The sequence below is a fragment of the Lynx rufus genome, unplaced genomic scaffold (genome assembly GCF_022079265.1).
Source record: "Lynx rufus isolate CCGP_SWC_20201006 ecotype Redwood Valley unplaced genomic scaffold, mLynRuf1.p SCAF_31, whole genome shotgun sequence".
In the NCBI taxonomy this organism is placed as follows: Eukaryota; Metazoa; Chordata; class Mammalia; order Carnivora; family Felidae; genus Lynx; species Lynx rufus.
In genome coordinates this window covers 206,719-234,010 of record NW_025814847.1, presented here as the reverse complement: position 1 = coordinate 234,010, position 27,292 = coordinate 206,719, and the positions used below count along the sequence as shown (strand labels likewise).

At 58.7% G+C, this 27,292-nt stretch overlaps 3 protein-coding genes across 3 annotated transcripts; 2 read left to right on the top strand and 1 right to left on the bottom strand.

The window, feature by feature from the left end:
- Positions 1-1,786: 1,786 nt before the first annotated feature.
- ADAMTS4 (ADAM metallopeptidase with thrombospondin type 1 motif 4) lies at positions 1,787-9,544 on the bottom strand. The gene is made up of 9 exons (XM_047092969.1): positions 8,051-9,544; positions 6,617-6,940; positions 6,242-6,374; positions 5,504-5,674; positions 4,496-4,782; positions 4,202-4,388; positions 3,780-3,955; positions 2,716-2,891; positions 1,787-2,218 (listed from the first exon to the last, which is right to left on the bottom strand). The coding sequence occupies exons 1-9, from the start codon at positions 8,672-8,674 to the stop codon at positions 1,792-1,794; spliced, it is 2,505 nt and encodes an 834-aa protein (XP_046948925.1). The 5' UTR covers positions 8,675-9,544; the 3' UTR covers positions 1,787-1,791.
- A 2,758-nt stretch (positions 9,545-12,302) lies between these two features.
- NDUFS2 (NADH:ubiquinone oxidoreductase core subunit S2) lies at positions 12,303-21,877 on the top strand. Its single transcript, XM_047092807.1, has 14 exons — positions 12,303-12,412; positions 13,229-13,335; positions 15,905-16,095; positions 18,067-18,187; positions 18,360-18,472; positions 18,736-18,810; positions 18,966-19,043; positions 19,220-19,305; positions 19,707-19,826; positions 20,504-20,633; positions 20,910-21,005; positions 21,184-21,267; positions 21,410-21,467; positions 21,650-21,877. Exons 1-14 carry the CDS (start codon positions 12,318-12,320, stop codon positions 21,685-21,687), a joined length of 1,392 nt encoding a protein of 463 aa, XP_046948763.1. The 5' UTR covers positions 12,303-12,317; the 3' UTR covers positions 21,688-21,877.
- A 558-nt stretch (positions 21,878-22,435) lies between these two features.
- Positions 22,436-26,416, top strand: FCER1G (Fc epsilon receptor Ig). Its single transcript, XM_047092808.1, has 5 exons — positions 22,436-22,566; positions 25,181-25,272; positions 25,444-25,479; positions 25,872-25,892; positions 26,029-26,416. The coding sequence occupies exons 1-5, from the start codon at positions 22,518-22,520 to the stop codon at positions 26,089-26,091; spliced, it is 261 nt and encodes an 86-aa protein (XP_046948764.1). The 5' UTR covers positions 22,436-22,517; the 3' UTR covers positions 26,092-26,416.
- Positions 26,417-27,292: the final 876 nt, after the last annotated feature.

Below are 27,292 nucleotides of genomic sequence, written 5' to 3'. Positions count from 1 at the left end.
TGTGTGTGTGTGTGTGTGTGTGTGTGTGTGTGTACTTCGCACGGACTTTGCACAGGGCTCTGCCTATCGTTCCGATGCACCTGCCACCCCTCTTCCAACCGCGCGTCCTCCACGACGCACACAGGGTTGCCCCGGTTCTTTCTTAAGCAAGGCCACCTGCTCGGAAGGAAAAGTACAACTGTGTCTGGTGACCTCCTGCCCCTCGAGTCTGTGTTCCCTGCGTCGACCTCCAGGGAACACCTGGCTGTCTGCCCCCCCCCCCCCCGACCCGCCTCCCCGCCATTCTCCTTGCTCGCTGGACTTCCCAAACCATGCCCTGCCCTCTGTTAAATGCCGTTCTATCCTCACACCTTCAGAGACGTCTGCTGTGTTTGCCCCGGTTGATTCTGGGGGCCCCTGTCCTAATCACTCAGTAGTCACAAGGGTAACCTCTCACGCGGTTCGGCCTTTGCTGTTCTGAAACTGTGGTTATCAACTGTTTCCAGAACAACCCGGTGGGGACGCGTATTATCAGCCCCCTGACGCATAAGAGCCGCCGAAGGCTCAGCACCAGTGACTTCCCCAACACCACTAGCCGGTAAGACTGAACCCCAACTCAAATTCACGCCCGGGGACTCCCTCTCCAGTGCCCTTCCTACAATGACATCCCCACCAGACCCCAAGAGGGGCCCTCAGTCCTAAGTGCCTGTTGGTGTGGACGGAGCTGTTCTTGTTTTCCTTTGCGCCTTCTTGTTCTTATCAACTGTGTCTGGGGTCGAGCGTTTATTCCGTCTCTATTGACTGGGCGTCTCCAGGGATCAGGGACACAGCCGTCCTTTCTCTGAGAGTCCCTCCGAGTGCAGGATGGCGTTCTGCCCACCAGAGGAGCGTGGCCTGGGGCTGAGGGTGGGCACCGCTGACGTGCTCTCCGCCACCTCCGAGCCCCTGGACGCCGGAGGCAGGCAGAGCGGCGGTGACCCCAACCAGAGGCAGCGGCCACCGCAGAGCACTTGACCCAGCGCCGGGCACGATGCTAGTCCTTTATTTACATGACTTAGTCCTCACAACAATTTCCAAGGGAGGTATTATTATTGGCAACTGAGGAAACGAACGTTCGGAGGTGTGGAGCCGGGGTGCAAGCCCACATGTGTCTGACTCCCAAAGGAGCACATAAATAGCAGAATTCAATATATATTTAAAAAATATGATAATCCCTTACTCCCTGAAGGCCTATCCTCCCCTTGACTCTCCCTTTCCCAGAAAACAAAGTTCAGGGAGGAGAAAGCAGGGCAGGATGTACCTTATATGTGAACACACACACACACACACACACACCGCACACGCACACACGCACACACACACACACACACATACACACGGATCAGTTATGCCTATCACCACCACCCTGGATTTCCTAGCCGGGGTGAGGGTTATGAGGGGCGGAAGTCAGTTTCCCCAGGACCCTAGCCCTCGTCCCCTTCCCTGGTGCTAAATAAAAGTGAATAAATACTAAATAAATACAACTGCCGCCCCCGGCTTCCCCCTCCCTCCTGTGACCAGCAGGGTGGAGGGGGCAGTTTAGATGGGGGACTGTCCCCAGCCCCTTCCATCCACCACCCGTCACTGCCGTCCAGGGCAGGAAACCAGGGCAGGGCCAGCCTGCGCATCAGGGCAGGGGAGGAGGGCAGGCCTCACAGTCTCAGCCCCTCCCCGCCGTGGCAGCGTGAGGCAGCCGCGGAAGCCCCCCCCCTCTCTCTCTCCCAACTCAGTCCGAGGCCCCGGTGCCCGCGGAGGGCAGCGGGGACGATGAGGTTATTTCCTGCCCGCCCAGGGGCGCCGCCGGAGGATCTCCAGGATCTGTGCCTTGCGGTGCAGCCAGTCCTGGGGGGTGGGATGCGGCGTCGAAGGGGCCGGCTGGGGCACGAAGAAGCTGTACCGGAGGCGAGCGTTCTGGGGGTTGCTAGCCACCAGGACCTGCAGCGTTAAGGGCTGGGCCAGCGGCCCGTGGCCTGACAGTGTCTCCGAGGCCGCGGTGGCCCCGCTGTAGCGTAGACTGACCGCCCCGGGCAGCACCACATCCGTGGCAGAGGGCATCAGGGTGTATTCACCGTTGAGGGCATAGGAGCCGTCCTGGAGCTTCAGGGCCAGGTAGAGGCTGCGGACACCGGGGGCCCCCTGCTGCCGGACGAGGATATGAGTGGCCCCCGCGGGGATCGTGACCACGTTGTTGTACCCGTACCTGCGTGGGAGGAATAGAGGGGGAGCTCAGCATCTTCCGGAATCCCTCCAGCCTTTCCGAGCTGTGTTTGTACGGCCGTATGTGTGAGTACGTGTGCAAAGAGGGTTGTCCCCCTAAAGCTGTGTGAGGGGTCCGCATAGACCTGAGATCCGATAGTCTCAGGTCTGTAGGTCTGAGCTGTGTGCAAGCGTGCCCTCCCCCGTCTTCTCTCTAGACCTTTGCATCCGGTGCCCCCTCACTGAGGTGCCCCTCGAAGCCCACCTCTTCGATGCCGGTCCGATTCCCACTCTCCCTCCAGGAGCAAGTTACCTCCTGGGGAAGCCCTCCCTGAGGCCCACCAGGGCCCTCACAGCAGCCCAGGCTGCCACCTGCTCAACACGTGGAACCCTGTGCTGTGCCTGGCTACGAGACAGGAAGCTCTTTGAGGGGAGAAACAGCGTTAAGTTCACCCTGGCAACCCCAGGGGCCCGAGGGGAGGAAATAAATAGCGGACGAACCTGAATTTTCTGAAGGAGCCGGACTGCTTTCGGCAGCCGGAACCATCCCCCCCGCACACCATGCACTTGTCAAACTTCTTTTTGGAGCCGATGACACGGTCACAGCCGGCGTGGATGCAGCGGCCCTGCACACAGACCGAGGGGCTGTCCGGGGAACAGGGCGTACCGTCTACCACCTGCCAAGAGAGGAGCAATGCCAAGTCAGGAGGGATTGGGTGAAGCCAGATCCCGCCAGGAAGGGGCCGTCGTAAAGGCTGGGCGGGGGGGGGGGGGGACGTGGACGGGGTGCGGCGTGAGCCCCGCCACCGTAAGGGGTGACGAGCGTGGCGACAACAGAAATTTTCAGAATACTCCCTACGGACCAGGCACTGTGCTACGTGCTTTGTAAACATGAATGCAAATCTCACAAGCACTCCTTGAGGTTTCCAGAGATGGAACGCTGAAGTTTCAGAAAGATGAGCGCACAGTCTCCCAAGGGGGAGACAGCTGGCAAGCAGAGGGGCCCAGGCGGACACCACACGTCCGTCCGAGTCTCACTCAACACCCAGCCCTGAACCTCGAAGGCAGCGACCCACATGGACGCTAGGGGGCGGCCGACGTGTACGAGTTTTCCCCGGGGTAGGGGTGAAAAATCTGCTAGGGCTCCTCCCTTCGGCCGCCTTCAACAAACCGCCCTAGCGCAGGGAGGGAGTGGGGAGGCGCCCCTGTCTCCAAGAGGCCTGTCCAGTGACGGACTGGCCATCCGCGAGCTGAACGAGGCCACCCCTGGAATTCGGAGAGGAGCCCAAGGAAACGGGGTCAAAGACTTGCCCAAAAGGCCACATCCCTTCTCACGAAGCAGAGCCCAGGGAGACGGGAAGAGAGAGAAAAAGAAACCACGGGAAACTTATCTAGAGTCTGGGGCTTGTTTTCCCAATACCCGGGGGGGACAGAGGAGCCTGACCGAGCCCGGGCTGGCCCGGCACGGCTATGGGCTGCTCTGGGGGAACTGTGCCATCTCAGCAGGTAGGGGGGCTGCGGGAAAGACCGAGAACGCACGGCGCCCGGGGGCGTCCGGCCCTCACCCGTGGCTCCAGCACGTAGTAGTAGCCCAGGGCCCGGGCCTGGCAGGTGAGTTTGCACTGGTCCCGGGGGGCCACCCCCGTGTAGCGCGGGACCCAGTCCATGGGCCCCGGAAAGCTCTTGAAGAGGTCGGTGCGGTGGTTGTAGGCGGCGCACTGCTCTTCGCGGAAGGTCAGTGCTGTCGGGGTAAAACGGCCGGTCAGGGTCCTCTTTCCTTACCACGTCCCACCGCAGCCCCCCCGTCCCAGCCCCTCAGGCCCCTGGACGGCGTGGCACCGCTCTCCCCCCCCCCAGATTGCCAGAGGAGGTCCCTGAACGGTGAGGTCTCTCCCCTCGACAGCAGGGGACAGTCCCTACACTCAAGGGACGACCGCCTCAGCCCCACCGTCCCCGCCTGAAGGCCTCTGTCCCTCCCACTCCTCACCTGACCCCGTTGGGCAGTCCTGGGTGTTGCAGGAACGGAAGCGGGTGCGGCGGCCCTCACAGTACTTGCCGCCGTTGCGGGGGACCGGCCGCGTGCAGTCCCGGGAAGAGAACTGGACGCCGCCCCCGCAGCTCCGAGAGCAGCCGCCCCATGATCCCCAGGGACCCCAGCCGCCAGCCTGTGGGACCTGCAGAAGCAGAAAGCGTGCTCTGCCAGTAAGTACAGTCTCCCAGGCCCAGGGCCAGTCCCCACTCCCCCTGGCCCCCTGCTCGCACCCCTGCCCTGGGACCTCACGTTGAAGTCCTGAAGCTGGTCCACGTGGAGGCAGCGGCCACCCATGCAGGCCTGCGCCGGGCCGCAGGGGGTGCCATCGGCCCAGGGCGAATGCTTGGTCTGGCACATGGCATGGCCGTTGAGATGGCCGGAGCACCAGAGGGCAGCACAGGGCGGAGGCAGCTGCGGACAATGGCGTGAGTCAGGCCCGAAGGTCAGCTGGCACTGGCGATCAGCGTCGTAGTCCTTGCCGGGGAAAGTCACAGGCAGACGCAGGGGCGCCTCTGGCTTGTCCAAGAGACAGTGCCCTGGGAAGGGGGTAGGGATGTGAGGTCAGCAGCGGGCTGAGGGAACGCTCTAGGTTGCCGGCTGAAAGCGTGGACTCCCTGGGGCCCGAGGGATCCTAGAATCCAAATCCCGAGGCCGGAGAAAGCTTTCAGCAGCAGAGGCAATTGACTGGGTGCTTGTTATGTGATGAGCCTCGGCTCAATGCCAGAGCGACGCTCTCTCGTTTAACCGAGAGACCTGCTTTACAGATCAGACACACAGACGCGAAGAAACTTACACTCACACATCTACGCGTGTCTAACGAACAGCATCAGGACAGGAACCCAAAGCCCCGAGTCTTCCTACCTGCTCTAAGCAACTACAGGACTCTGGAGTCTGCTTCTTATCAGCAACCTGCCGAGTAGCAGGCCGTCCCGCAGGCTTGCACGCCTCAAGTGACGGGCGGCCACCTCCCTCACAGCGGGCCCATTCTAGTGTGAACAGGGCTGACCCTTAAAAGGTGAGATCTAATTCTACCGCACCAAAAGTTGCCTGCCTTGGCTGTGCTATTTATTCTAGAGGAAGTGGGAACCACGCAAAGACAGAAGCATTTCTCACCCCGTCCCACACTGCAGAGGAAACACATTTGAGGGAGTCAACTGGGCCCATGCAGAACGTAGCAGAAGAGAGAGTATGGCGGGGGGTGGGGGGTGGGGCAGGAGCCCAGAGCCGAACAGAGAAAGGGGTGAGCCATCTGCTTACCATAGCCATTGTCCAGGAAGTCAGTGATGAAGCGGGCACTGCAGGGGGACCAGGGCTCCTCGGGGTCCACGTGAGCCATCACAGGAGCCATGACATGGCGGGAGGTACTTCCAGGCCCATTCAGACCAACACATGACTTTGAGTTGTCATGGAGCATGTTGAAGACATGGCCTGTGAGAGCAGAGGCCTGGTTAGGGTCCAAGGGTCCCCTCTCTGTGCCCTCAGGGGGCTTCCAGCCCATGATAAACCTGGTTCCAGCTGTGGATGGTCAGATTCTCCCCGCATCCCACACTGCCCCGCCCCCGTCTCCTTCCGGTGCTCCGGGGTTCCTCCATATGTAGCCCCCATTTCTCTGTCTCCCCTTTCCCCCCAAACACTCTCAGGGCACCTCCCTACCCCCTTTTCCTTGTAGCCAACGTTCCCAACATTCTATCGCTGACTCTGACGAATAGTATCTCTCTCAATATTGTGCCGTCCCCAAACACACACACACACACACACACACACACACACACACAGTTCACGGTAAGTTTCTACACGCTATCTCATTTAATAGAAGAAGCTAAATGTTTGTCTACATCCACAGCAGAGAAGGATAACGGCCCTGGGCCTAGGCCGGGGGGTGGAGGTCACCTTGTGACCCCTACTCGCATTCTAGTGAGCCCATTGTCCCCTTTCCCCGGGCCTGCTACCTCTCTCATCCATCCCGGGTGCCCCACAGCCCCACTCCCACATTACCCAGTTCGTGAGCAGCGGTGAAGGCTGACTGGAGCCCATCGTCCTCCACAATAGCACAGCTCCGAGCCGGGTCACACACGGTGCCCACGTCGGCCATGCCCAGAGTGTCGCAGGTGGAGACCCCACACAGGTCCTGCGGAGAGGGGTCACAGAAGACGCATGAGGAACCAAGACCCCGGGGCCCGCCGGGACGAGAGATCTAGGTTAGCTGGGCCCCCAGCGCCGTCGGGGCCTGGATGGCCTCGGCCGCATGGCCGGGGCCGAGGCGACACGTCGTGCAGCTCCAGGGGCGCCGTTTATGTCACGGTTTCCACAGTGCCGCTGGTTGGGGAGTTAACGCAGCACGTGGCCCGTGGGGGCCGACTGGGGCCTCACCTGCCGGGTGAACAGAATGGCTGTGTCAAAGTGGGCCGGGTCCGAGTCCTCGGGGGTGTTGAGTCCTCGCTGCCAGGCGCAGAAGCTGCGCAGGGTCTGGGCGGCGCTGGGTCCCACTTGGGGCCCTTCCTCGCCTGGCCCCAGAATCACGAGGCGAGTCACCACCAAGCTGACGGGGTTGCGGATGCTTGGGTGCTTGAAGGCCTTGGCCGTTGCCGCCATCACCGTCAGCAGGTAGCGCTTTAGCCCCGCGCCGTGAAATGCTGCCATTTTGTCATCGGCCACCACCAGAGTCTCCACAAATCTACTCAGTGAAGCGAAGCGCTGGATTGGAAAAGATGGAGGGGGGGCGCCCTGAAACAGCCGCCCAGCCCCGTGGATCACTACCCCCCACCCCCCTTACTTCCTGGGTCTGGAACTCAGCAGAGCCACCTGTGCCACACATTCCCCAAGGGTCTCGCCTGGGCCCTCCCCCCAACCCCAAAGTCCCAGGGCTTTTGTGGTAACTCTGAGAAATCAGCTGTCGGTTCTGAGAAGGGGAGGGGATGGGGGGGGGGATGCCACGTCCCAGGGCTGCGTGAGCCCCAGAGGCGAAAGCGCAGTGAGAATGCCTCTGGGAGGGGTTTGGGGGTCCCCCAGGCCCGAGTGCGACGGGGCCTGCAGGCCTGGAGCTAGAGGGCCGGGCTGCAACGTGTCTGCCCTGTGTGGTTGGAGGAACAATTCAGTCAGCAGCTAGGGCCAGGGCCAGATCTCAGCGTGGCGGGTGTGGAGGGAGAGCGGCTGGTCTGGATTAAAGCGAGAGAGGGAGGGAGGGGAGGGGGGGGGAGGCCGGCAGTGGGAGGGAGGGAAGGATGGAGACTCAGGCCGCCTTGCAGTCAGTCCGCAGTGCTGGAAGGGGACTGACCAGGTACGGGGCGCCTTTCCTCCTCGTCCCCTTCGGCCCTAGTTTGCACTTTGCCGGAACTATCGTGAAGGCAGCACCAGAAGCCAGAGGCCGATCCTCACTCCTTTCAAACCTCTCACTCCTTTATAGTTGGCGGGGGGGAGGGGGCGCGGGTAGAAATCAAATTTGGGGCGCGGAAAGTTTGGGACGGCCAAGGGGCCGTCAGGATAGCCTTATCGCAGGAGACGGTACCAGTAGGATGCTGTGGCCAAGCGGGGTTGGGGTGGCCAGAGGGGCGGTCACTCCCGGCAGAGAACCCCGAGAGCCCTCCTCGGGTGGGACCGGCAGTCCGGCCGGGAGAAGGGTTGGGGCAGGGAGAAGCCAGAGCCTTCCCAAGAAGGGAGGCTGGTGCAAAGAGCAGAGGCAGACAGAAGGCAGGGAAGAGGCAGGATGGCCAGCAATGGAAGTGGGTGGAGAGAGCGTGAATGGGGGTCAGTAGGACAGACATGGCGGGAGGACGCTGCCGGACACAGACTCCGGGGCTTGCCTACCTTGGCTCTTCGGGGGCTGGGGCTGGGGTCCCCGGGGGGAGCCTTGACGTTGCACATGGGGCCCTGGCCGCTGGCAGGACTCTTCCGGCGTAGGATGTGAGCCCCGGGGCCCCCGGCAGAGTTAGGGGTGCCTCCCTCCAGGGGCTGGATGTGGAGCTCGGTCCCCCGATACTGCAGCACCCCTAACAGGGCTCCCCCGTCCCAGTGCAGAGATGCCACCGACTCTGGGTCTCCGTTGACGGTGCCGGTGAGGTAGGTGCCCGGCTCTGCCCCTCCCAGCAGCTCAGGTGCTTGGCCCAGGTACTGCACCGTCAGCCCCTCGACCCGCACGCCGGGGTCCTGCTCCAGCTCGAGCAGCAGCGTCTCCCCAAAGGCTGGCAGGCGGTACAGAAGCCTGGCAGGGGCGCCCAGACCCGGCAGGATGCTGCCGTTAAGCTTCTCTGGAAACACGATCTCCTCCTCCCGGGGGAGGGGGCTGGCCGGCCGGGCCGAGGGCAGGAGGGAGGCCAGCAGTAGCAGCGGCGGCAGGGAGACGGGCGCAGGGGGGAGCGGCAGGCGGGGTCGGGCTCCCCACGGCCAGCACCCCGCCAAGCCCCTCCTGGGATGCCGGTCCGTCCCGTTCATGGCACTGGTGCCGCGGCCGGGAGGGATTGAGGCCGTCTGGGCACCGAGTCCTCCCCGCCCTGGCTTTGGAAAGCTCCTCTCTGCAGCCCTGGGGGCTCGGACTTGTGCCAAGGTCAGAGGCAGAGTTTCCAGAGGGGCCGGGGCCGGTCAGAGGAGACGGGGAAAAGTTGGCCCTTAGGCTTAGGAGAGGCGCCTAGTGGCCTGGCTTCCCCCAAACTCTCCTCTCACACCCCCTCCTCTCCTGTGTCTTTGTCTCTCCCTGCCCGTGTCTTCTTTAGCTCCTCTGGCCTCTCCTTCTGGGCTCCCTCAGACTGTCTGGCTCTGCCTCTGTGCCTGCCCTATCTCTGGCTCTTTCCGCTGTGCCTTTGTCTCTGTCTCTCCTCCTCTCTCTCCCGTGTCTATGTGTCTGTGGGTCTCCCTGTGGGTTCTTCCCAGCCTCTCTCCGCGCGCCGGCTCTTTTAAGCATCCCGAGCTTCGGCGATTGGCTGAGCTATAAGCCATTCAGACAGGAGCTTGGTTGGTGGAACTCAGATGGGTGTCTCATTGCTTCCCAAAAATCCTAGTTTTTGTTTTCCTTTAAAAAAAAAAATGGGACTTGCCCAGGGGAGGGGAATCTCTAGCAGCCGGATGGATCACAGGCACCGGGCCAGCTGATGACATAGCCTTTCCCCAAACCCCACAGTCGGCTCTCAGCTGTCTCTTTCCCTTTTTGGTGGGACAGAGCCCCAGGAGGGGTAGGAAGTCAGGGAAAGGGCCTGGTCAACACGCACAGAAAGGCCACGGTCCCGGGAGAATTCTCGCTCCCATTCTCTCATCTGGCATGGCCTCCCTTTTCTCAGGGCTCCCTCATGAGCTGCCCTCTGCCCCTAGAGGCTGCTTTCCAGAGCTGAGGCAACTGAGAGAACTGCCCAGGGGAAGGCAGTGGGCAACAGGTAAGGAAGCACCGAGAGGGCAGAACCAAGGAGGTGGCCGGCCTTTGGCTCAGGATGGGAACAAACAGTGGGAGAGAGGCCGGTCGGCCAGGCGGGAGATGGGGCGGGCAAGGAGACGGCCATCAGGGAATTTGCTGCCCAAAGGTCGGATGAGTCGGCTTGGAATGGGCATGTGAAGCAGGCAGAGGATGAGGCAGGAGGGGTTAACGACTTTTCCTTTTATAGAAGGAGGATCCAGGGTGGCACCTCCTCTTCTCTAACACCCCCTCTCTCCCTCGGGCTCCCCCGTTCCTGAGTTACCACTACCCACACCCTCCGAAGCCCGGAACAGCCATTCCGCCTCCATTCCCCCCAGGGCTCCCCCTCCCCACTTCCTGGCTCCCCATTTCCCTGGCCCAGCTCCCAGTAGCTTCCCCCAGGCTCTTGGCCCTGTTCCTGCCCACTCCCAACTGCCCTAAAACCCTCCCCCAGCCCCAAGTCGGCCAGCCCCCAGCACAGAAAGACTTGCTCTCTCAGGAACCCAGATGCACCCAAAGTCAGCCCATCCTGGGGAATCCCCCCACCTGGCTCCCTCCTTTGGCCTCACATTGTCCCGAGAACACAACTGTTCCCGGAATATCTAGTAATCTTTCATTTCTCACTGCCCATGAGACACGGACAGGACAGGGTGGAGGCAGGACTGTGTGTATAGGGAAATTAGGGTACTGAGAGGAACAGGAACCCAGCGCCTGGGGTGGGGAGAGTGCCTGGGGAGGAAGGGGCAGTATTCGGAGAAGGAAGTGGTTCTAGACCGGAGAGAACTCAGCAAAGTGGTCTCGGGGGGTGGACTCTGGAGGCAAGGAAGCAAGGGGTACAGAAGGAGGGAAAATTTCTGCCCACCCCATGCTGTGGCCACTCCTTTCCCCAGGATATCCCCAGGAAAGAGAATGCAGTCAGCCGTGCCTTTCCTTTCCCAGAGGCAGATCACCTGCCCCTGCCCCCATTCCCCTATCCACTCTCTGCCTTGTCACCTCCTGTCTCCCAAATCATATCCGCCAGAACACTTCCTTTCCCCCTCCCTTCCTGCTCAGGTCACTAATACCTGCCCTGGTGCCCACCACTTCCGGAGTCACCCACCACATGCCCTGACTCTGGCCCTAACTCTGGAGGGGGTTGGGGCTGCAGGAGTCAGACAAAGGACAGGAGACCAGAGGGGGCAGGGGCAAGAGGAGCCATCACCAGAGGACTCTTACTGCCCCTTTCCACCCCCCATCTGAGATGAGGACAAAGGGGGTGACTAAGCAATGAAAGACAAAGGGCCTCAGAATCAGAGCAGCAGCGTGTGGGGGTGTCGGCCGCAGGGAGAGGGCACAAAAGATGTAGTGTCCTAGGTAGCCCCCCAGGAGCCCTCACCCCGGTGCCAGCTCAAGTTGCCTCCAAGGCCAAGCAGCCCAGACTCGACCCTGACTTCTCCTGGGGCTGGATTAGGGTAAAGAAATGCAGTTCCCCCCCCCAACACATTCACCGTGTCCAACTACAGGGGAAGAGAAGGCCCAGGGAAAGGGTGGGGGGGACGAGGGAGGCAGAGCCTCTGCCTGGCTGCCCAGTCCACCCCGGGGCCGGGCCCAGTCAGTTCCCACAGCCAGGGATGTGGCCCCACCCTTTGGTATGGTTCCCATTAGGTCAACTCCCAGGCTAGAAGTCTGGCTTTCCTCTCTTTCTCCACAGCTAAGAATTCCCTGCCTCTGCCACTTTCCTGGTCCGTCGGCCCCACCCTGCTGCACTGCTGGTGGGCTCTCAGGGACCCTGGTGCGGGGAGGGGGAGAGATTTGGGGAAGGCCTCTTTCCAGGCTCAGAGTGGGAGGGATGTGCAAACTCAGCGGGTGGCCCAGCGGGAGCTGGGTTTGGAGGCACAAGGAGAGAACAGAACCGGCCTCCAAGGCCGCAAAACGCTTTGTCTGTTCCATACGGGACTGGGATCGGACTCCTGGTGGTACTCCATCTCTACGCCGTCGCCAGGGGCCAGGACTAAGGCGGGGTCGGAAAGACCGGAGGGAAAAAGGGCTGACCCCCAGGGAAGTGGGGTGTGAGGCATCTCTCAGGTCGCTTCCGGGGTCTGCCATTCTGCAGCTTCTGGAAGCCTGGCAGACATCAGGGTCACCCACAGGGGGCCTCCCCGCCTCTTGGCCGAGGTGGCTCCTACACACCCAGCAGCCCACTCCAGTGCTGGTGGCCTTGGCGTCCGCCTCGTTTTTCATTTGGGTTTGGCGGGAGCTCTCGGGCCCGCCCAGCCCCGCTTGGGCCCCCTCTTCCCTAACCCACTCAGGCCGTCGGGAAACGAGCTGGCTTTCCCCGCTCCGAATCTCTTGGCAAAGCCTGGCGCTGCCCCGGGAGGGCCGGGCTCAGAAGCCGCCATCGGGAGCGGGGCTCGGGCAGGGGGCGGCCCCGGCGAGGCGCAGGGCACACACAGAGGGTCCCGCGGGGGCCGCAAGCTGCTCCGGCTCCCGCCTCGGCGAGTCAGCCACGAGCGGCCAAGTGAACCGCGCCCCGCCGCCGCTCTGAGAGCGAAAGTGAAGCCCTGGCGCCGAACCCGGATGTAGTCGGCGGGCGCCCGCGACCCTGCCAGCTTCCAAGAGGGCGGCCCCGTGGCGCCGATGGGCGGGAAGCCCGCGAGGCGGCGCGCAGGAAGCACTTCCGCCCGTTCTCCTTCCCGCAGTCCGCGGCGGGGCAAGATGGCGGCGCTCAGGGCTCTGCGCAGCCTCCGCGGCGTCGCGGCCCAGGCGCTGCGGTCCGGGGTCGGGGGCCGGCTGCCCGTTCAGCCCAGCAGGTGAGACTCCGGGCAGCCCTCGACGCGCAGCCCCCGAGGCCAGGGTTTCTCGGGTCTGGGGTCTCCGCGGGCCCTGTGACCCTCCCCCCCCTCCAGGAAAGAATGACCCGGGCCGGTGACCCCCTCGCCCAGGCCTTCTGTCTCGGGCTCCAGGATGCAGTGGCGCCCGCCCTGGCCGAGGGAGGAAAGAGGGTCTCGAGCTCTTTCCGCCAGGGGTGAAATCAGCGGAGGGGCGCCCGTGCCCTTGAACGTTAGTGATAGTGTCACCTTCCCCCTGTGCCTTGCTGCTTCTCCCGAACCTCATCACGGGTGGCGTGTGACTGCTGAAAAGTCCCGTTAGACGAGAAGAGGGAAGCACTGTTGCTGGAGATAAAGGAGGAGCACAAGCCAAGACACCTCCCTTGTCCCCGCGTCGGTCCCAGGGCATCCCTCGGGTCTTACCTGGGCCGAGCCGCGGAGCCGGCATGCCCCTCCCCCGCCATGCACCGGCCCGGGACACCTCTTAGTCTTTGGTTGACCGTGAATAAGCACCTTTCTTGCGTTCATATTCACCAAGGTGGAAAGAAGAATATGATGAGAAGTGGAAGGAATTAGGATCCCTAACCTTGCATGCCCAGGAGTGACCAGGAATTAGGCTGTTAGTAGCAATGGAGCCTCTAGAGGTCCAGCTCGGTCTGCCTGAGCTACGCCGTGTGTCAGTCACTTGGCTTTGGAGAATCCCAGGCACTTCCCTGGGCCCACCTGAGAGTGAACGGGAACAGAGGAACCAAGCCCTGTTGAGGCCCCTGTGTCCAGGATCTGTCTTTAACTCCCTAGAGGTTCTCGGCAATGGCAGCCAGATATGGAATGGGCAGAGCAGTTTGGGGGAGCGGTCATGTACCCCACCCAGGAAACGGCCCACTGGAAGCCTCCGCCTTGGAATGGTGAGTTCCCAGAGCTCCTGTCCCAACTCACACCCATCCCTGCCCCACGCTGTTTTCCAAATGCTCTTGAGCTCTCTGTCAAGGGCAAGTTCTAGCAACCCCCCCCCCCCCGCCCCGTGCCATTTTTGCTGATTTTACTAGCAATGCCACAGACACGATAACAGTGATAGTATAACAGTGATAGGAGGGCAGGTATCTGTCAAGCAGAGAAGGAAAGGAAGAACATTCCGGGAGGAAAAGAGTAGGTCCCAGTCAACCCTTGAAGGTCCCTACCAGATTTATCTTTCTCCCTGCAGCTTTTTTCCAGAGGTTCAGTATATTTCCATGTCCCTTGGTAGCCAAGGTGGTTTTTCAAACCTTCAAAGGCACTGCTGGTTGCTTTTCAAAAACGTCACGGTAACAGTAGCTGAGTGCTTCCCAGGTGTCAGGAGTTTTGTACGACTTATTGCACTTAGTCCTTGCAACAACTCCATGAGGAAGATGCCAGTATTGTACCGCTTTGGAGGAAATTATGGTGCAGGGAGATTAAAACTCGATCCAGGACACATAATTGGATTTGTGTCTGGGTCTGTGCGACTCCAAAGCTCATGGTGAAGGATTTGCGTTGCAAAGTTAAGCTCTGGCTTCAAACCTCAACTCTCCGTTTACCAGTGAGTAAAGCGGCTATCTCACAGCATCACTGTAAGGATTAAGTGAGATTGTAACGTGGACCGGTTAGTGTAGTGACTGGCACATGGTAAGTTCCTCCGTAAGTATTGTCATTAACGGATACTGATAATTGAGCCACTACACCCCACTGCCTGCCAGCACTAATCTGTCTCTGTGTAGGTGAGAGTTTCACAGATACTTCCTTGTTTCTGAGATTTGATCTTTGTTGATTCCATAGCCTGGGATGCTCTTCTCTGCCTATTGGAATCATTCCCTGTATTTAAGAACCAGCTCTTGGGGCGCCTGTGTGGCTCAGTCGGTTAAGCCCCCGACTTGGGCTCAGGTCATGATCTCACAGCTCGTGAGTTCGAGCCCCGCGCTGGGCTCTGTGCTGACGGCTCGGAGCCTGAAGCCTGCTTCGGATTCTGTGTCTCCCTCTCTCTCTCCGCCCCTCTCCCACTTGCACTCTGCCTCTTTCTCAAAGATAAATAAATGTTAAAAGTTAAAAAAAACAAAAACAAAAACCAGCTCAGATCCTGCCTTCGTGAATTCTTCACAGTATTCTTTTCTTCCTTTAAATGTTTGACAGCTAAGCCACTTAGTTGGTAACTCCGTTACTAGTTTCTCACGTGTACTCATTTCCCAAATTAAATTGTATGCTTTTTGAGGGTAACAGCTGTCATTCGGTGGTAGCAAGAACTAAATAGACATTTCCTGAGTAGTTGGGCATTCCTCAGATAGATTTGGAAGGCAGGGTATCATGGTGGTTAAGAGCGTGGACCCTGAGGGGCGCCTCAGTGGCTCAGTTGTTTGAACATCTGACTCTTGACTTCCGCTCAGGTCATGATCTCACGGTTCGTGAGGTTGAGCCCTGCGTCAGGCTCTGCGCTGACAGCGTGGGATTCTCTCTCCTCCTCCTCCTCTTCTCTCTCTCTCTCAAAATAAACACACTTAAAAAAAAAAAAAGCTGAACGAGCTGAGCTAAATCCTGGCTCTGCCACTTGCTAGCTGTCTGAGAAATCATTTATCCTCTCTGGCCTCAGCTTCCCCAACAAGATAAAGATCATAATAGAATGTATTACTCGTATGGTTATTAGGGGAATTAAGTTAATGAAAATCAGTGAAGGGCTTAGGTTGGTGGTTGGTACCCAGTAAGAGCTATACAAGTGTTATCGGTATTATCTTTAAAAAGGTCTGGGGGGGGGGGGGCACCTGGGTGGCTCAGTCTGTTAAGTGTCCAACTTCGGCTCAAGTCCTGATCTCACGGTGCGTGGGTTCGAGCCCCGCGGCAGGCTCAGTGCTGACAGCTTAGAGCCTGGAACCTGCTTTGGATTCTGTGTCTCCCTCTCTCTCTGCTCCTCCTCTGCTCGTGCTCTCTCTCTCCCTCCCTCCCTCCCTCTCTCTCTCTCTCTCTCTCTCAAAAATAAATAAATATTAAAAAAAGAAAAGGACTCTGGGAAACATGGAAGGGCGAGATTTGGGTGCCTGGGTGGCTCTGTCGGTTAAGTGTCCCAACTCTTGATTTCGGGTCAGATCATGATCTCACAGTTTGTGAGTTCAAGCCCCACATTGGGCTCTGTGCTGGCAGCATGGAGTCTGCTTGGGATTCTCTCTCTCTCTCTCTCTCTCTCTCTCTCTCTCTCTCTCTGCCCCTCCCCCACTGGTGCCTTCTCTGTCTCTGAAAAGTAAATAAACTCTAACAGAAAAAGAAAGAGCAAGCTTTGTGCGTGGTCCCCCCTCATGAGAAAATCTCGATCTCCCTTCCCATTTTTCCGTGTGATGGTCTTCTTCCCCGTTACGTTGGCAGTTGGGAAGTTAACAAGGTGTGGATTGGTGAGGTGAAAGAGGGACGGGGAGAGGCTGACTCCTTGCTGTCTCCGGGGAGTCACCATTGGGCTCTGAACTATTTCCCACTTCTCAGATGTGGACCCTCCAAAGGACACAATGGTGACGAACCTGACCCTGAACTTTGGGCCCCAGCACCCAGCAGCCCATGGAGTCCTGCGACTAGTGATGGAGTTGAGTGGGGAGATGGTGCGCAAGTGTGACCCCCACATCGGGCTGCTGCACCGAGGAACTGAGAAGCTCATTGAATACAAGACCTATCTGCAGGTGTGAGGGCGAACAGGGGCCTGCTGACGGGACCTAGGCATGCTGTAGCCTGGGGCATTGCCAGTTTGCTGCCCCCAAAACCCCCGGGGAGGAGGGTGTTGAGGATGCAAGGACCGTTTTGGTTGGAGGACGGAGGGACGTGGCAAGGGATGTTTGAAATCCATCCAGATCTGGTTTATCCAGCAGAAATGCTTTGGAGCCGGAACTACACCACCGGCTTTTCTCCGGCTGACTTTTGGCTGACCCCTTTGCCCTTTTTCGAGTGCCTCAGTTTCCCTGTTCTTATCATACCAATACGTCAAAGCCGCGATCCCTGGGGGCAGGGAAAGGGGGGAGAGACGTCAGTTCCCTAGGACGAACAGCCGATTCTCGTATCTTCCGGCTGTCTTAAGTTTGTTTTCGAAACACTCAGTGAGTCAGAGTGACCGAGAGAGAGTTTGTGGCAGTGTGCCGTGTTTCAGGAGAGCTGTGTGACCCCCAGTGGTGAGGGTCAGGTTTGAAGGAATCGGAGCTGGGGTGAGCATCTGAAAGTTTTGTCTTCGTGTCATGAGGAGAGGGCTTGATGACACAGGGTGACGGGGTTAGGACAGAGCCAGCTGACCAGACTGCGCTGCCCCCGGGAGTCCAGGCACCGATGGTTTCTGGTCCCAGAGACCGTGGAGCTAAACGGTGCGGCACTAACCCGCGTCACAGTGCCATCAGGACAAGAACTGGCTGTCCCCGAGAGGGCCGTCGTAGCCCCGCCCCTTCCTGGAAGCTGAAGCTGGTTCAGTGGTTCGGCAGACAGCTAGACTTGGCTTTCTTGGTGTCCCGGGGAAAGAACCCTTTCTCCCCAACTGTTCCCGCCAGAAGCCAATGCAGTCCTCCTCAGGGCCCTGTCTTCCTGAAATCTCTCACTCACCCGCTCACTCTGGCAGACTTGTGGGCCAGAGGAGCGTTGGCTGTGGTGGTGTGCCGGGGCCAGCTCAAGCCTGCTCGCCAGAACAGAGTGTTATGTTTCCGGGCATTTTGTGAGCCAGTTGTTAAACGTAGCCATTACTGAAAATTAAATGATCTTGGCTTACAATTGATTGATTGATTGATTGATTTTTTAATAATTTTTTTTTAACGTTTTATTTATTTTTGAGACAGGGAGAGACAGAGCATGAACAGGGGAGGGTCAGAGAGAGGGAGACACAGAATCTGAAACAGGCTCCAGGGGGGGCACCTGGGTGGCTCAGTCGGTTAAGCGGCCGACTTCGGCTCAGGTCATGATCTCACAGTCCGTGAGTTCGAGCCCCACGTCGGGCTCTGTGCCGACAGCTCGGAGCCTGGAGCCTGTTTCGGATTCTGTGTCTCCCTCTCTCTGACCCTCCCCCGTTCATGCTCTGTCTCTCTCTGTCTCAAAAATAAATAAACGTTAAAAAAAAAAAAAAATTAAAGAAAAAGAAACAGGCTCCAGGCTCTGAGCGGTCAGCACAGAGCCTGACGCGGGGCTCGAACTCACGGACCTTGAGATCATGATCTGAGCCGAAGTCGGCCGCTTAACCGACTGAACCACCCAGGCGCCCCTTGGCTTACGATTTAATAAACTATATCAAAAGCCAGGGTAAGAAGTACTCAAAGCTCATCATTTTATTTGACTCCTCTGTGCTCCTAAGTGATTTTATTGTCTCTGCATGGCAGAGACTGTGCTCCCCTGCCCAGTGCTGTGCTCAGTTATGTAACGTTGGTAGCTTAAAGCTGGCCCTGCTGGAGTATTTTCACTGTGGAAATGGGCACACGCAACAAATCACCCTTTCAGAGATTTGACTTTTAAAGAAACATTTACCAGCATGCTACTGGATATCGGGTACTGCCTTGTTTAGCTCCTGAGACTAGAAGGCTAATGCAGCGTTCACTTTCGATGCCCACTGAGAACAATGGTTTTTGGCAGGCAGTCTGAGGGCTCCTGGCCTGTCAGGTGTGACCCAGGTTCTTCCTTCTTCCCAGGCTCTTCCGTACTTTGACCGGCTAGACTATGTGTCCATGATGTGTAATGAGCAGGCCTACTCACTGGCTGTGGAGAAGTTACTCAATATCCAGCCTCCGCCCCGGGCACAGTGGATCCGAGGTATGCCCGTCTCCTTCCTGTGGCCCCGCTGTGAGCGCAGCCTAGTGCCCCTCCCGCACCATTCCCATCGTGGGAGCATCCAACCCAGGCTTAGTTTGCGGACCCTAGATGCTGCCCACAACTGCTGTGTCCACTCGCTGTCGATCCTCTCGCTGTCTTCCTGTCTCTACAGTGCTGTTTGGAGAAATCACACGGCTTTTGAACCACATTATGGCTGTGACCACACATGCCCTCGACATTGGGGCTATGACCCCTTTCTTCTGGATGTTTGAAGAGAGGGAGAAGGTAAGAGAAGGAGGAAAGGATAGGATAGGCAGGGAGGTACAGGAAGTGGAGAAGGTAGGAAGGAGCCAAGGGATGGAAAGGAGACAGAACGAAGAACATGTAGAGGAAGAAGGTATATTTAACTTGGGTTCTGTCCTTGAGGAACTCTGTGTCATGAGGGGTTGGTTGGGCACAAGAAGGCAGAGGGCAGGGCAGTGGACCACCATGTTGCTGGACTTAGGGGCCCAGGACTTTGTCACTAATTCCCAGTGTGTCCTATCAAGATGTTTGAATTCTACGAGCGCGTGTCTGGGGCTCGGATGCATGCTGCCTACGTCCGGCCAGGAGGTGTGCACCAGGTGAGCGGACTCCCCTGCCTTCTTGAACTTTCAGTCCATGCCTGTATCCTCTGTGGCCACTGGAGGGCAGCCCCGGCTGATGGAAACGCCAACCCTGTAGCCCTGGGGCAGGGAGGCTGAGCTGTACTCTCTGTCCTTCTCCGTTTGGCTTCTAGGACCTACCCCTTGGGCTTATGGATGACATTTATGAGTTTTCTAAGAACTTCTCACTTCGGATTGATGAGTTGGAAGAGGTAAGGTAGGAACTGGTGGGAAGAGTCCCTCTTTTCCTCTCAAGAGAGGCTTGTGGGCTTTAGTGTATGTGCTGCCGAAGCAGCTTGTGGGTTTTAGTCCCTAGTTGTAAAGAGATACAGAGGCATTTGGAGGGAGGTGTGGAGGGTGTTCACGTGCCGGTTTTCTTGATCGATAGATGCTGACCAACAACAGGATCTGGCGAAATCGGACAGTCGACATTGGGGTCGTAACAGCCGAAGACGCACTTAACTATGGATTTAGGTGGGAGGAATGACTTCTCTCCTTAGGGGGCGCCGGGGGGGGCGGGGGGCTCGGTCGGCTAAGTGTCCAACTCGGTTTTGGCTCCAGTCACGATCTCACGGTTTGTGAGTTCGAGCCCCGCATCGGGCTCTGCACTGACAGCGCGGAGCCTGCTTGGGATCCTCTCCCTCTGCTCCTCCCCTGCTCTCTTGCACACACTCTCTCTCTCTTTGTCTCTCAAAATAAATATTTAAAAAAAAAAAAGACTTCTCTCCTTGGGCACGGGGTAGTTCCAGCCTGATATCTTGGCTTCGGGAAGGCGTGGTGCCTTCTGGGCCGTGCTCCGAGCGTGGGGGCGGAAGAAAGCGCGCCTCCTCTCTTGGTCTGTGGAAAGTGACCCTTGTTCCCATCGTGCCCCACAGTGGCGTGATGCTGCGGGGCTCAGGCATCCAGTGGGACCTGCGGAAGACCCAGCCCTATGATGTTTACGACCAGGTGGACTTTGATGTTCCTATAGGCTCTCGAGGGGACTGCTATGACAGGTAAGGCCCATGTCCCCTCGGCTCGTTTTCCAGCTGCTTCGCCTCGTCTGACTTGTCTCTTGGCTACTTTCTTTATGCCCGTATTTTCCCATATCTGCTGGAGCTCTTGTGTCTGTTAAACAAGGTGGTTTCTTGAAGCACTTTCACGGGTGTACCTCTCATTTTGCCCTCATCCTCGTGTTTTAGATGGAACTAGTTTTGGCTGAGAAAGCCGAGGCATAAAAAAGGGAGCGATCGGCCTGGATTATCCTGTTAGTGGGGGTTGAGACTAGAATCCTCCTGACCCGGGGCTCTTGCCACCAGAGTCTAAGCTTCACGTTCCATTCTTGTTTGCTGACCCTGAATGAGATTTGCTTGTTTTCTTTTTGAGTCAATTTGACCCTTACCCATTCTGCGGTCCAAGAAGTGTCTAAGAGGGCAATTGAAGAGGGAAGTACTGCAGGGCACGGTAGGGGGAGGAGATCAGGAGAGGACAGGGGGCAGGAGCCAGTACCGGAACCAGAAGACTGTAGGTTTTACCTGGGGCCAAGCCAAGCAGAGATCCTGCACTAGGAGAGAAGAGGAAGGGGAAAAAGTCAGCCAGCCCTTTGCGGGTCAGCCACGGGCGTCCTTCCCGGCCTCACGTCCCGTGCCCTGACCGGTCCTCTCTCGCTCTGAGCCTGTCTCATCCACCCCAGGTACCTGTGTCGCGTAGAGGAGATGCGCCAGTCCCTTCGAATCATCTTGCAGTGTCTCAACAAGATGCCTCCTGGGGAGATCAAGGTCGATGATGCCAAAGTGTCTCCGCCTAAGCGAGCAGAGATGAAGGTTGGCCCCGGGAAGAGGGCAAAGGGAAAGGGGCCAGCAGCCAGGGAGGGGTACCCTCAGATGACCTCCTCCTCCTCAGTTTTCCTTTTTGGAAGAATTCGCCATATGAGTCTCAGCCTCCCATAGCCTCCTCTGTCACTCTGTCTTCTCTGCTTCCTCGCTCGCTGTGTGGGTTTTAGTTTCCCCGAGGGTAGAGGTTATTTTCTGTGCTGGGGAGGGGGAGGCCCGGGAAACCTTTGGACCGGCTCACCGATGCTCCCTTTTTCCTCTTTCCAGACTTCCATGGAATCACTGATCCACCACTTTAAGTTGTATACAGAGGGCTACCAGGTTCCCCCGGGGGCCACGTACACCGCCATCGAGGCTCCTAAGGTGACGAGGGACGGGGAAGGATAAGGCTGTCTGTGCGCTGGGGGACCGGAGACAGATGTCCAAGTAGCTGCTTGGTCGCCAGCGCGAGAGAGGACACGCGGGCCGATAGAGAGGTTTTCTGGGCAGAGGAGAGCATTCTTCCTGTTAACGGAGGCAGCGACCTTTCTTCCTTGGACAGGGAGAGTTCGGGGTGTACCTGGTGTCCGACGGCAGTAGCCGCCCTTACCGATGCAAGATCAAGGCTCCTGGTTTCGCCCACCTGGTAAGAACCGACCCTGGTGACTCTCCCTCCAGTAGAGGAGTCCATGATTTCTGACCTTGGTTGAGATTTTCACGCACTTTCCTTGCTTCTCCTCCCACCCTGCTAATCTTGCCTAACACTGTTGCTGTCTCAATCTCTCCAGGCCGGTTTGGACAAGATGTCAAAGGGACACATGCTGGCGGACGTTGTTGCCATCATAGGTACGCGGCCTGTCTTGTAACAGACATGCCACAGACGAGGGAGTTCGGGACTCTAGTTGGGGGCGGAAAGCGTACACTTCCTGTTCAGCACAGACAATGGGCCCAGAGCCACATCCTCAATCTCCTGGGCTCGGTGATGGGTTCTGGATTTTGGATAACACCGCGTTTTTCCTCCTCCTTAGGTACCCAAGATATTGTGTTTGGAGAAGTGGATCGGTGAGCAGGGGAACAGCGTTTGATCTCCCTGCCGGTCTGCTTCCTCCTCGGAGCCTGGCCGTCTCTGGAAAGGGACTCTGTGTGTGTGTGTGTGTGTACACGTGCGTGAACATTTAGCTGTCAGGCTTTCCGTGCATGTACCAGAAAAGGAGAAATTATAATAAATAAGCCGCCTTCCGGCCCCTGTGCCCAAACTTCTGGTATGTCTTCCTCAGTATCTTACTGCCTTTCACTTTGCTAGGAAACTCAAGAATGTTAATTAATTAACCCTGCTCTTCTCTCTGAGACTCGGTTCTTGGCAGTCTTTCCTGTTCCTCGCCACCCCCTTCTCTGACTCTTGTCCTTCCCACTTCTCCATTCCCCGTTTCCTCTTTTCCCCTCGGTTCCCCCCTGCCCAGAATTCGCTGCCTACACAAATTGGAAACCCCTCTGCCTCTGCCCAAGTCCTGGGTCGAGCGTCATGTGCAAGGGAAAGGGCTGTGGTGGGCTCTCAGGGAATTTGAAGGGACGGTTTATTCCAGGTGTATCTGAACAGGGCGGGGGTGACGGCGGGTGGACGCGGTCTTTCTCAAGCGCGGGAGTCCCCCTTTCCCCTGGTGGCAGGGGCCTGGTCGCTGAAGGCCTGAGGCGCGAGAGCCCATATCGAGCTCCCTCCGTTGGCCCTTCCGGGAGCCGCCCGGGCTCTAATGCAGGAAGGGGAAGGGGCCGAAGCTGGGGGAAGGCGGGGCAGGAAGGGGGGAACTCTGTGGTCAGGGAGCCACTCGCTGAGCACAGCTGCACAGTGCTGGCAGCGCGTCCGATCCCCGGCTCGCCGCCCTTCAGCTCCGGCCCAAGATGATTCCAGCCGTGCTCTTGATCGTCGTCCTTTCGGTGGAACAAGCAGGTGAGCGGGTCTGGTGCGGGACCGCGAGCCGGGCTCCGGGCCGGGAGTCAAGGGCACGCGTCTGCGGGCCGAGGCAGGGGCAGGGGGGGGCTGGCGGCGGGCAGGTGGGCACGGGGCCCAGATGGACACCGAGACCTTGAGGCTGGTCCCGTCTGGTCCCCATCGGGGTGCGAGAGTCCTGGTTCCCTCCCTTGTGGTCTGGACTTCTTCGGGGTCGATAGCGGGCAAGGCTTCAGTGTGGCAGGGAATGGTTGTGTGATGTAGGGCCGGTCTGGGGAGAAGCTCCCTTCCCCATGATCAGCATTTCCTGTGTGGTGTCTTTGGGCCGGTCCGCCGGGAGGTGATCTCTAGCTGGTTAACGATACTGACGGAGCCCCTTCAGGAAGGCGGGAGCCCGTCCTTAGGCTTGGGAGTGAGGCAAGGACAACCAAAATAGACCCGTGTTCTGCCTCTGCGGGCCATCTCCGGCGTAGACCATTCTGCCAACAGCCGCCATGAGTGTGGGCAGCACTCGATGCCCGGCTCCGGAGGCCTGAGCACCGGCCAAGAGATGGGGGCAGATGTGGGGAGTTCTCAGCAGCTCTAGGTTTCCGGTCACTCAGTGTTCGTTCTTTCTCTCTCTCTCTCTTTTTCTTTCTTTCTTTCTTTCTTTCTTTCTTTCTTTCTTTCTTTCTCTTTCTTTTTTTCTTTCTCTCTCTTTTTCTTTCTTTCTTTAATGTTTATTCATTTTTGAGAGACAGAGACAGAGTGTGAGCAAGGGAGGGGCAGAGAGAGAGAGGGAGACACAGAATCTGAAACAGGTTCCAGGCTCTGAGCTGTCGGCACAGAACCCGACGCGGGGCTCGAACTCGCATACTGTGAGGTCCTGACCTGAGCCGAAGTCGGACACTCAACCGACCGAGCCACCCAGACCTTGTCACTCAGTTTCTTGATCCGCCACCCCTCGCTCGCTTTGGGCCGCCCGTGTGTATGGTTTTTGAAGAGGGTTGCCGCTGAGGCTTGGGGAGGAGGGGGTGAGTGAAACATCAGGGAGATGGCACATTGAAAAATTGGGGGGGGGGTCCAGCAGCGCCCCTGTGCAGCAGAGGGAGGGAGGGATTCCGTGACTGCCAGCATGCTGCCATGAGGCGAGAACGGAGCAGGGGCACTGAGGCAGAGGGAGGGGCACAAGCTCTGACAGCAGAGAGCCTGGAGTTGAGCTCCAGCTCTCTCCCTTCATCCTCTGGCCCTCCAGGAGTTAACTTAGCTCTCCCCAGCCTCAGTTTCTTCATTCGTAAAATGGCAACCACAATGTCTCCCTCCCCCACCCCCCCACGGGGTAGTTTTGAGATTTAGGCAGTATTGCGTGAAAGCGCGTCAGGGCATAGAAATTACTCCACTGACCTCACTCGTGTACCCACGAGCCCTTCAGATAGGGGCTGAGGGCAGACGGGGGCTGGTGCTCAGACCCTATTTGTTTCTTTTAAGTTTTTATTATGTATTTTTGAGAGAGGGAGACACACAGAGCATGAGCAAGGGAGGGGCAGAGAGAGAGGGAGACACAGAATCCGAAGCGGGCTTCAGGCTCCGAGCGGTCAGCACACCCCGACACCGGGTGCGAACCTGCGAACCTTGAGGTCATGACCCAAGCTGAAGTCAGACGCTTAACCGACTGAGCCACCCAGGCGCCCCCCCACCCTTGTTTGATTTTTGTTTTAAGTTTCTGTATTTATTTTGAGAGAGAGAAAAAACCCAAGCAGGTTCCCCACCACCAGCACGGAGCCCCTTGTAGGGCTCAAACTCCCCAACCGCGAGACCGTGACCTGAGCCGAAATCAAGAGTCGGAGGCTTAAGTGACTGAGCCACCCAGGCGCCCCGCTGTTTGATTTTTTTTTTTTTTTTTTTGATTGCACAAAACTTCCTCTCTCCGCGGCCCAGGGTGAGTGAGTAACAGGGCAGAGTGTCCAGACGCGGAATCCAGCCTGCAGTCATCCCGCCGAGGCTGGGCCGAGACGCTCTCCCGGCCGTGCGCAGAGCCATCGGGATCTGCGAGGCCTAGGAGAGCAGACACCTGTTTTTCCACTTCGACGTGTCTTGCGGTGGGCCCGAGGGTGATGAGGCTGGGGCTCAGGGATAACCAATAGCTGCCTTCCCTCCCTTCCCCGGCTCACATCCTTCCTGTCCAGCCCTCAGCCACAGGTCACAGGACTCAGCAGAGACACTCCTGTGGTTTCTTCAGTGAAATTTGTCACCGCCTGTCCGTCACCCTGCCCCTCTGGGCTGAGGTTTCGGTCTCAGCCCAGTGAACTCAGATAAGTCCCTTGAGGGCTGTGAAGTGCTCAGTGGCGCCTGAGGAGCCGACAGCGCGAACCCAGGGGGCTCGGCTCTTAGCACCTACCTGTAGGGCGCCATCGAAGTGGTGCCCTCCGTGCTTCCTGTCCTAGCCCTGCCCTAGTGCGAGGGAGAAGAGGGTAAGCCGAGAGGAATGGGATCCAGAGAGGAAGCTCCAGTGTCTCTCTCCTCGGAGCCTCCCCGCCAGGCCCCGTCCTACCTGCCGGAGCCCTTTCCCTTCTGTCCCCTGGACGCCAGATCTTCCCTGATGCCCCGACCCCTCGGGCCCCCTCTATCCCCTCAGCCGCCCTGGGAGAGCCTCAGCTCTGCTATATCTTGGATGCCATCCTGTTCTTGTATGGTATCGTCCTCACCCTGCTCTACTGCCGACTCAAGGTAAGGCTGGGGGAGGCTCGGAGGGGGGAGAGGGCTGGCAAGAGGCATGGGAGGGCCGGCCGAGCAGCAGGGCTTTGAGGAGCAGGAGTGACAGGGGCTCCCCACGAAGTTAGGAGGGACGGGGTTGGGCCACTAACTCCGCCGTTACTGATTAGCTTTCCCCCACTCCAGATCCAGGTGCGGAAGGCGGCGATAGCCAGCTATGAGGTATGGACCCTTCCACGCGTGGGGGTCGGTTTGACGGCCTCTCGGCCTCGGGGTCCGCGGCCTCCGGGAGGGCGTGAGTCTTGGGTGCGGACCGGCAGGAGCTTCAGAGCCCCCGCCCCCACACCCCGTCCCTAGCCAAGTCACGAGTGGAATGTTCGGCGGGTGACGAGGGAGGGTCACGTGGAGAGTGACCATGAGCACGGGCGGGTTGGATGTGGTGTGTTATGTGCGTTGGTGGCCATGTGGGCACGTGGCGTTCCTGCCCTGGAGTGTCGCTGCGAGGACCCTCCCGCCCCGGGGGCCTGCCACCTCCCCGGGAGGGGACGACGCTGCCGCGGGACCCTGAAGGAGGGGGCGGGTCTCTAATGCCTTTGCCCCTTTTGCCTCCGCAGAAATCAGATGGCATTTACACGGTGAGTGACCCTGTCTGCCTCCACCCCAGCCCCGGGAAGTCGGCAGAAGAGGGCGGGATTTTGTGTAACTGTTGGAAGACACGGGGTCTGTGGGGGTGGGTGGGAGCCCTGACCATCCTCTGACCTCCGACCCCAGGGCCTGAGCACCCGGAACCAGGAGACTTATGAGACCCTGAAGCATGAGAAACCACCCCAGTAACTTTAGGACAGATGCCCTTGGCCGCATCCTTCCGCACCTGTTCTCCTAGCCCTCGTGGTCGGTGTCACACATGCCTCCCGTTAATGCCAGCTGACCCCGTCTCTGCAATGATGCTATGCCTGCCCCCCCTCCGCCCCCCCCCTCCCCCCGGTTAATGTGCACACTGGTTCTTCCTTCCCGTCGAAGACCTGTGCTCAGATGCTAGTCATGAACGTTTATATTTTCGCCTCCCCTCCTTTCCTCCCCCTTCTCTTTCCCGTCTCCAACCCCCACTCGACAATGACAAGAGAGGACCACCAATAAAGCCGCCACAGACTGGACCCTATTCGTTCATTTACCACGTATTTATTCAGCCTCCACTGGGCACTAGGCTGGGTTCTGAAGATACCATTTTTAAGTAAACAGCCCCTGACCTTACAGAGCTCACAATCCAACAGACATCAGGCTGACCCTTGCCTGGTCAAAGGGACGAAAGCTGACTGTGGCGGCTGGGGCCGAGGCCGGGGGGTGGGCAGGAATGAGACCCCCGGCCCCAGGTTCTCTGGCACGGAGCTCGAACAGGGAGTGAAGTGTTGGGAGTCTGGGCCCATTTAGAAACACTGGAACCCAAGAAACGACGCCCGCACCCAGCTTGGCTTTCCGTGTCTGGCAACTGAACCAAGGTCGGGTCGTGGAGAAGCCTGGCTGGCCAACCCTCCCCCCGCCGCCCCCCCTCCCCCCAGATCGGAGTGGGCTTCAGGGAACAGCGTGGGGACAACCCGCGATGCACACATACGTGGGCGGTGGCATGGCTGGAAAGCCAAAACCAAACATGCAGGATAATGGTGTGACAGAGCCTTGGAAGGTTTCACGGGAACAGTGGGTTTTCGGTGCGTCTGGGGCAAGAGGGACCTCAGAGGTGCGGGTGGGTGAAGCAAAGGGGAGCAAATTGGGTCTAGATGGGGGGAGGGCAGCTCCTCCGAGCACGCAGGTGGGTGGCCGGGGCTTCACCCTTGTCAGTCCCCGTCCTGCTTGTGGCTGTGCCAGGAGGGCAGGGTTTCCTGTGGTGTCTGAATCCCACCAGATGCTGCCACTCCTACCTGTGCCCCGGAAGCCCTGTCAGAGTAGGACCACCCCTGGCACTCCCCGTGTTGGGGAAGACTGTGCACCACACAGCGACTCACCCTGTTGAGAGTGTTTCCCAGCTTGCTTGTAGTATTTC

What these genes read in the sequence shown, in the direction of transcription:
- NDUFS2 (XM_047092807.1), top strand. Translation starts at nt 12,318, where the DNA reads ATGGCGGCGCTCAGGGCTCTGCGCAGCCTCCGCGGCGTCGCGGCCCAG. An exon ending in AATACAAGACCTATCTGCAG is followed by an intron (nt 16,096 to 18,066) that starts GTGTGAGGGCGA and finishes CCTTCTTCCCAG; the next exon opens with GCTCTTCCGTACTTTGACCG. An exon ending in CCGCCATCGAGGCTCCTAAG is followed by an intron (nt 21,006 to 21,183) that starts GTGACGAGGGAC and finishes TTCCTTGGACAG; the next exon opens with GGAGAGTTCGGGGTGTACCT.
- FCER1G (XM_047092808.1), top strand. Translation starts at nt 22,518, where the DNA reads ATGATTCCAGCCGTGCTCTTGATCGTCGTCCTTTCGGTGGAACAAGCA. An exon ending in TGCTCTACTGCCGACTCAAG is followed by an intron (nt 25,273 to 25,443) that starts GTAAGGCTGGGG and finishes CCCCCACTCCAG; the next exon opens with ATCCAGGTGCGGAAGGCGGC. An exon ending in AATCAGATGGCATTTACACG is followed by an intron (nt 25,893 to 26,028) that starts GTGAGTGACCCT and finishes CTCCGACCCCAG; the next exon opens with GGCCTGAGCACCCGGAACCA.
- ADAMTS4 (XM_047092969.1), bottom strand. Translation starts at nt 8,674, where the DNA reads ATGAACGGGACGGACCGGCATCCCAGGAGGGGCTTGGCGGGGTGCTGG. An exon ending in CACCGCTGCTCACGAACTGG is followed by an intron (nt 5,675 to 6,241) that starts GTAATGTGGGAG and finishes CTGCTCTCACAG; the next exon opens with GCCATGTCTTCAACATGCTC. An exon ending in CTTCCTGGACAATGGCTATG is followed by an intron (nt 4,783 to 5,503) that starts GTAAGCAGATGG and finishes CCCCCTTCCCAG; the next exon opens with GGCACTGTCTCTTGGACAAG.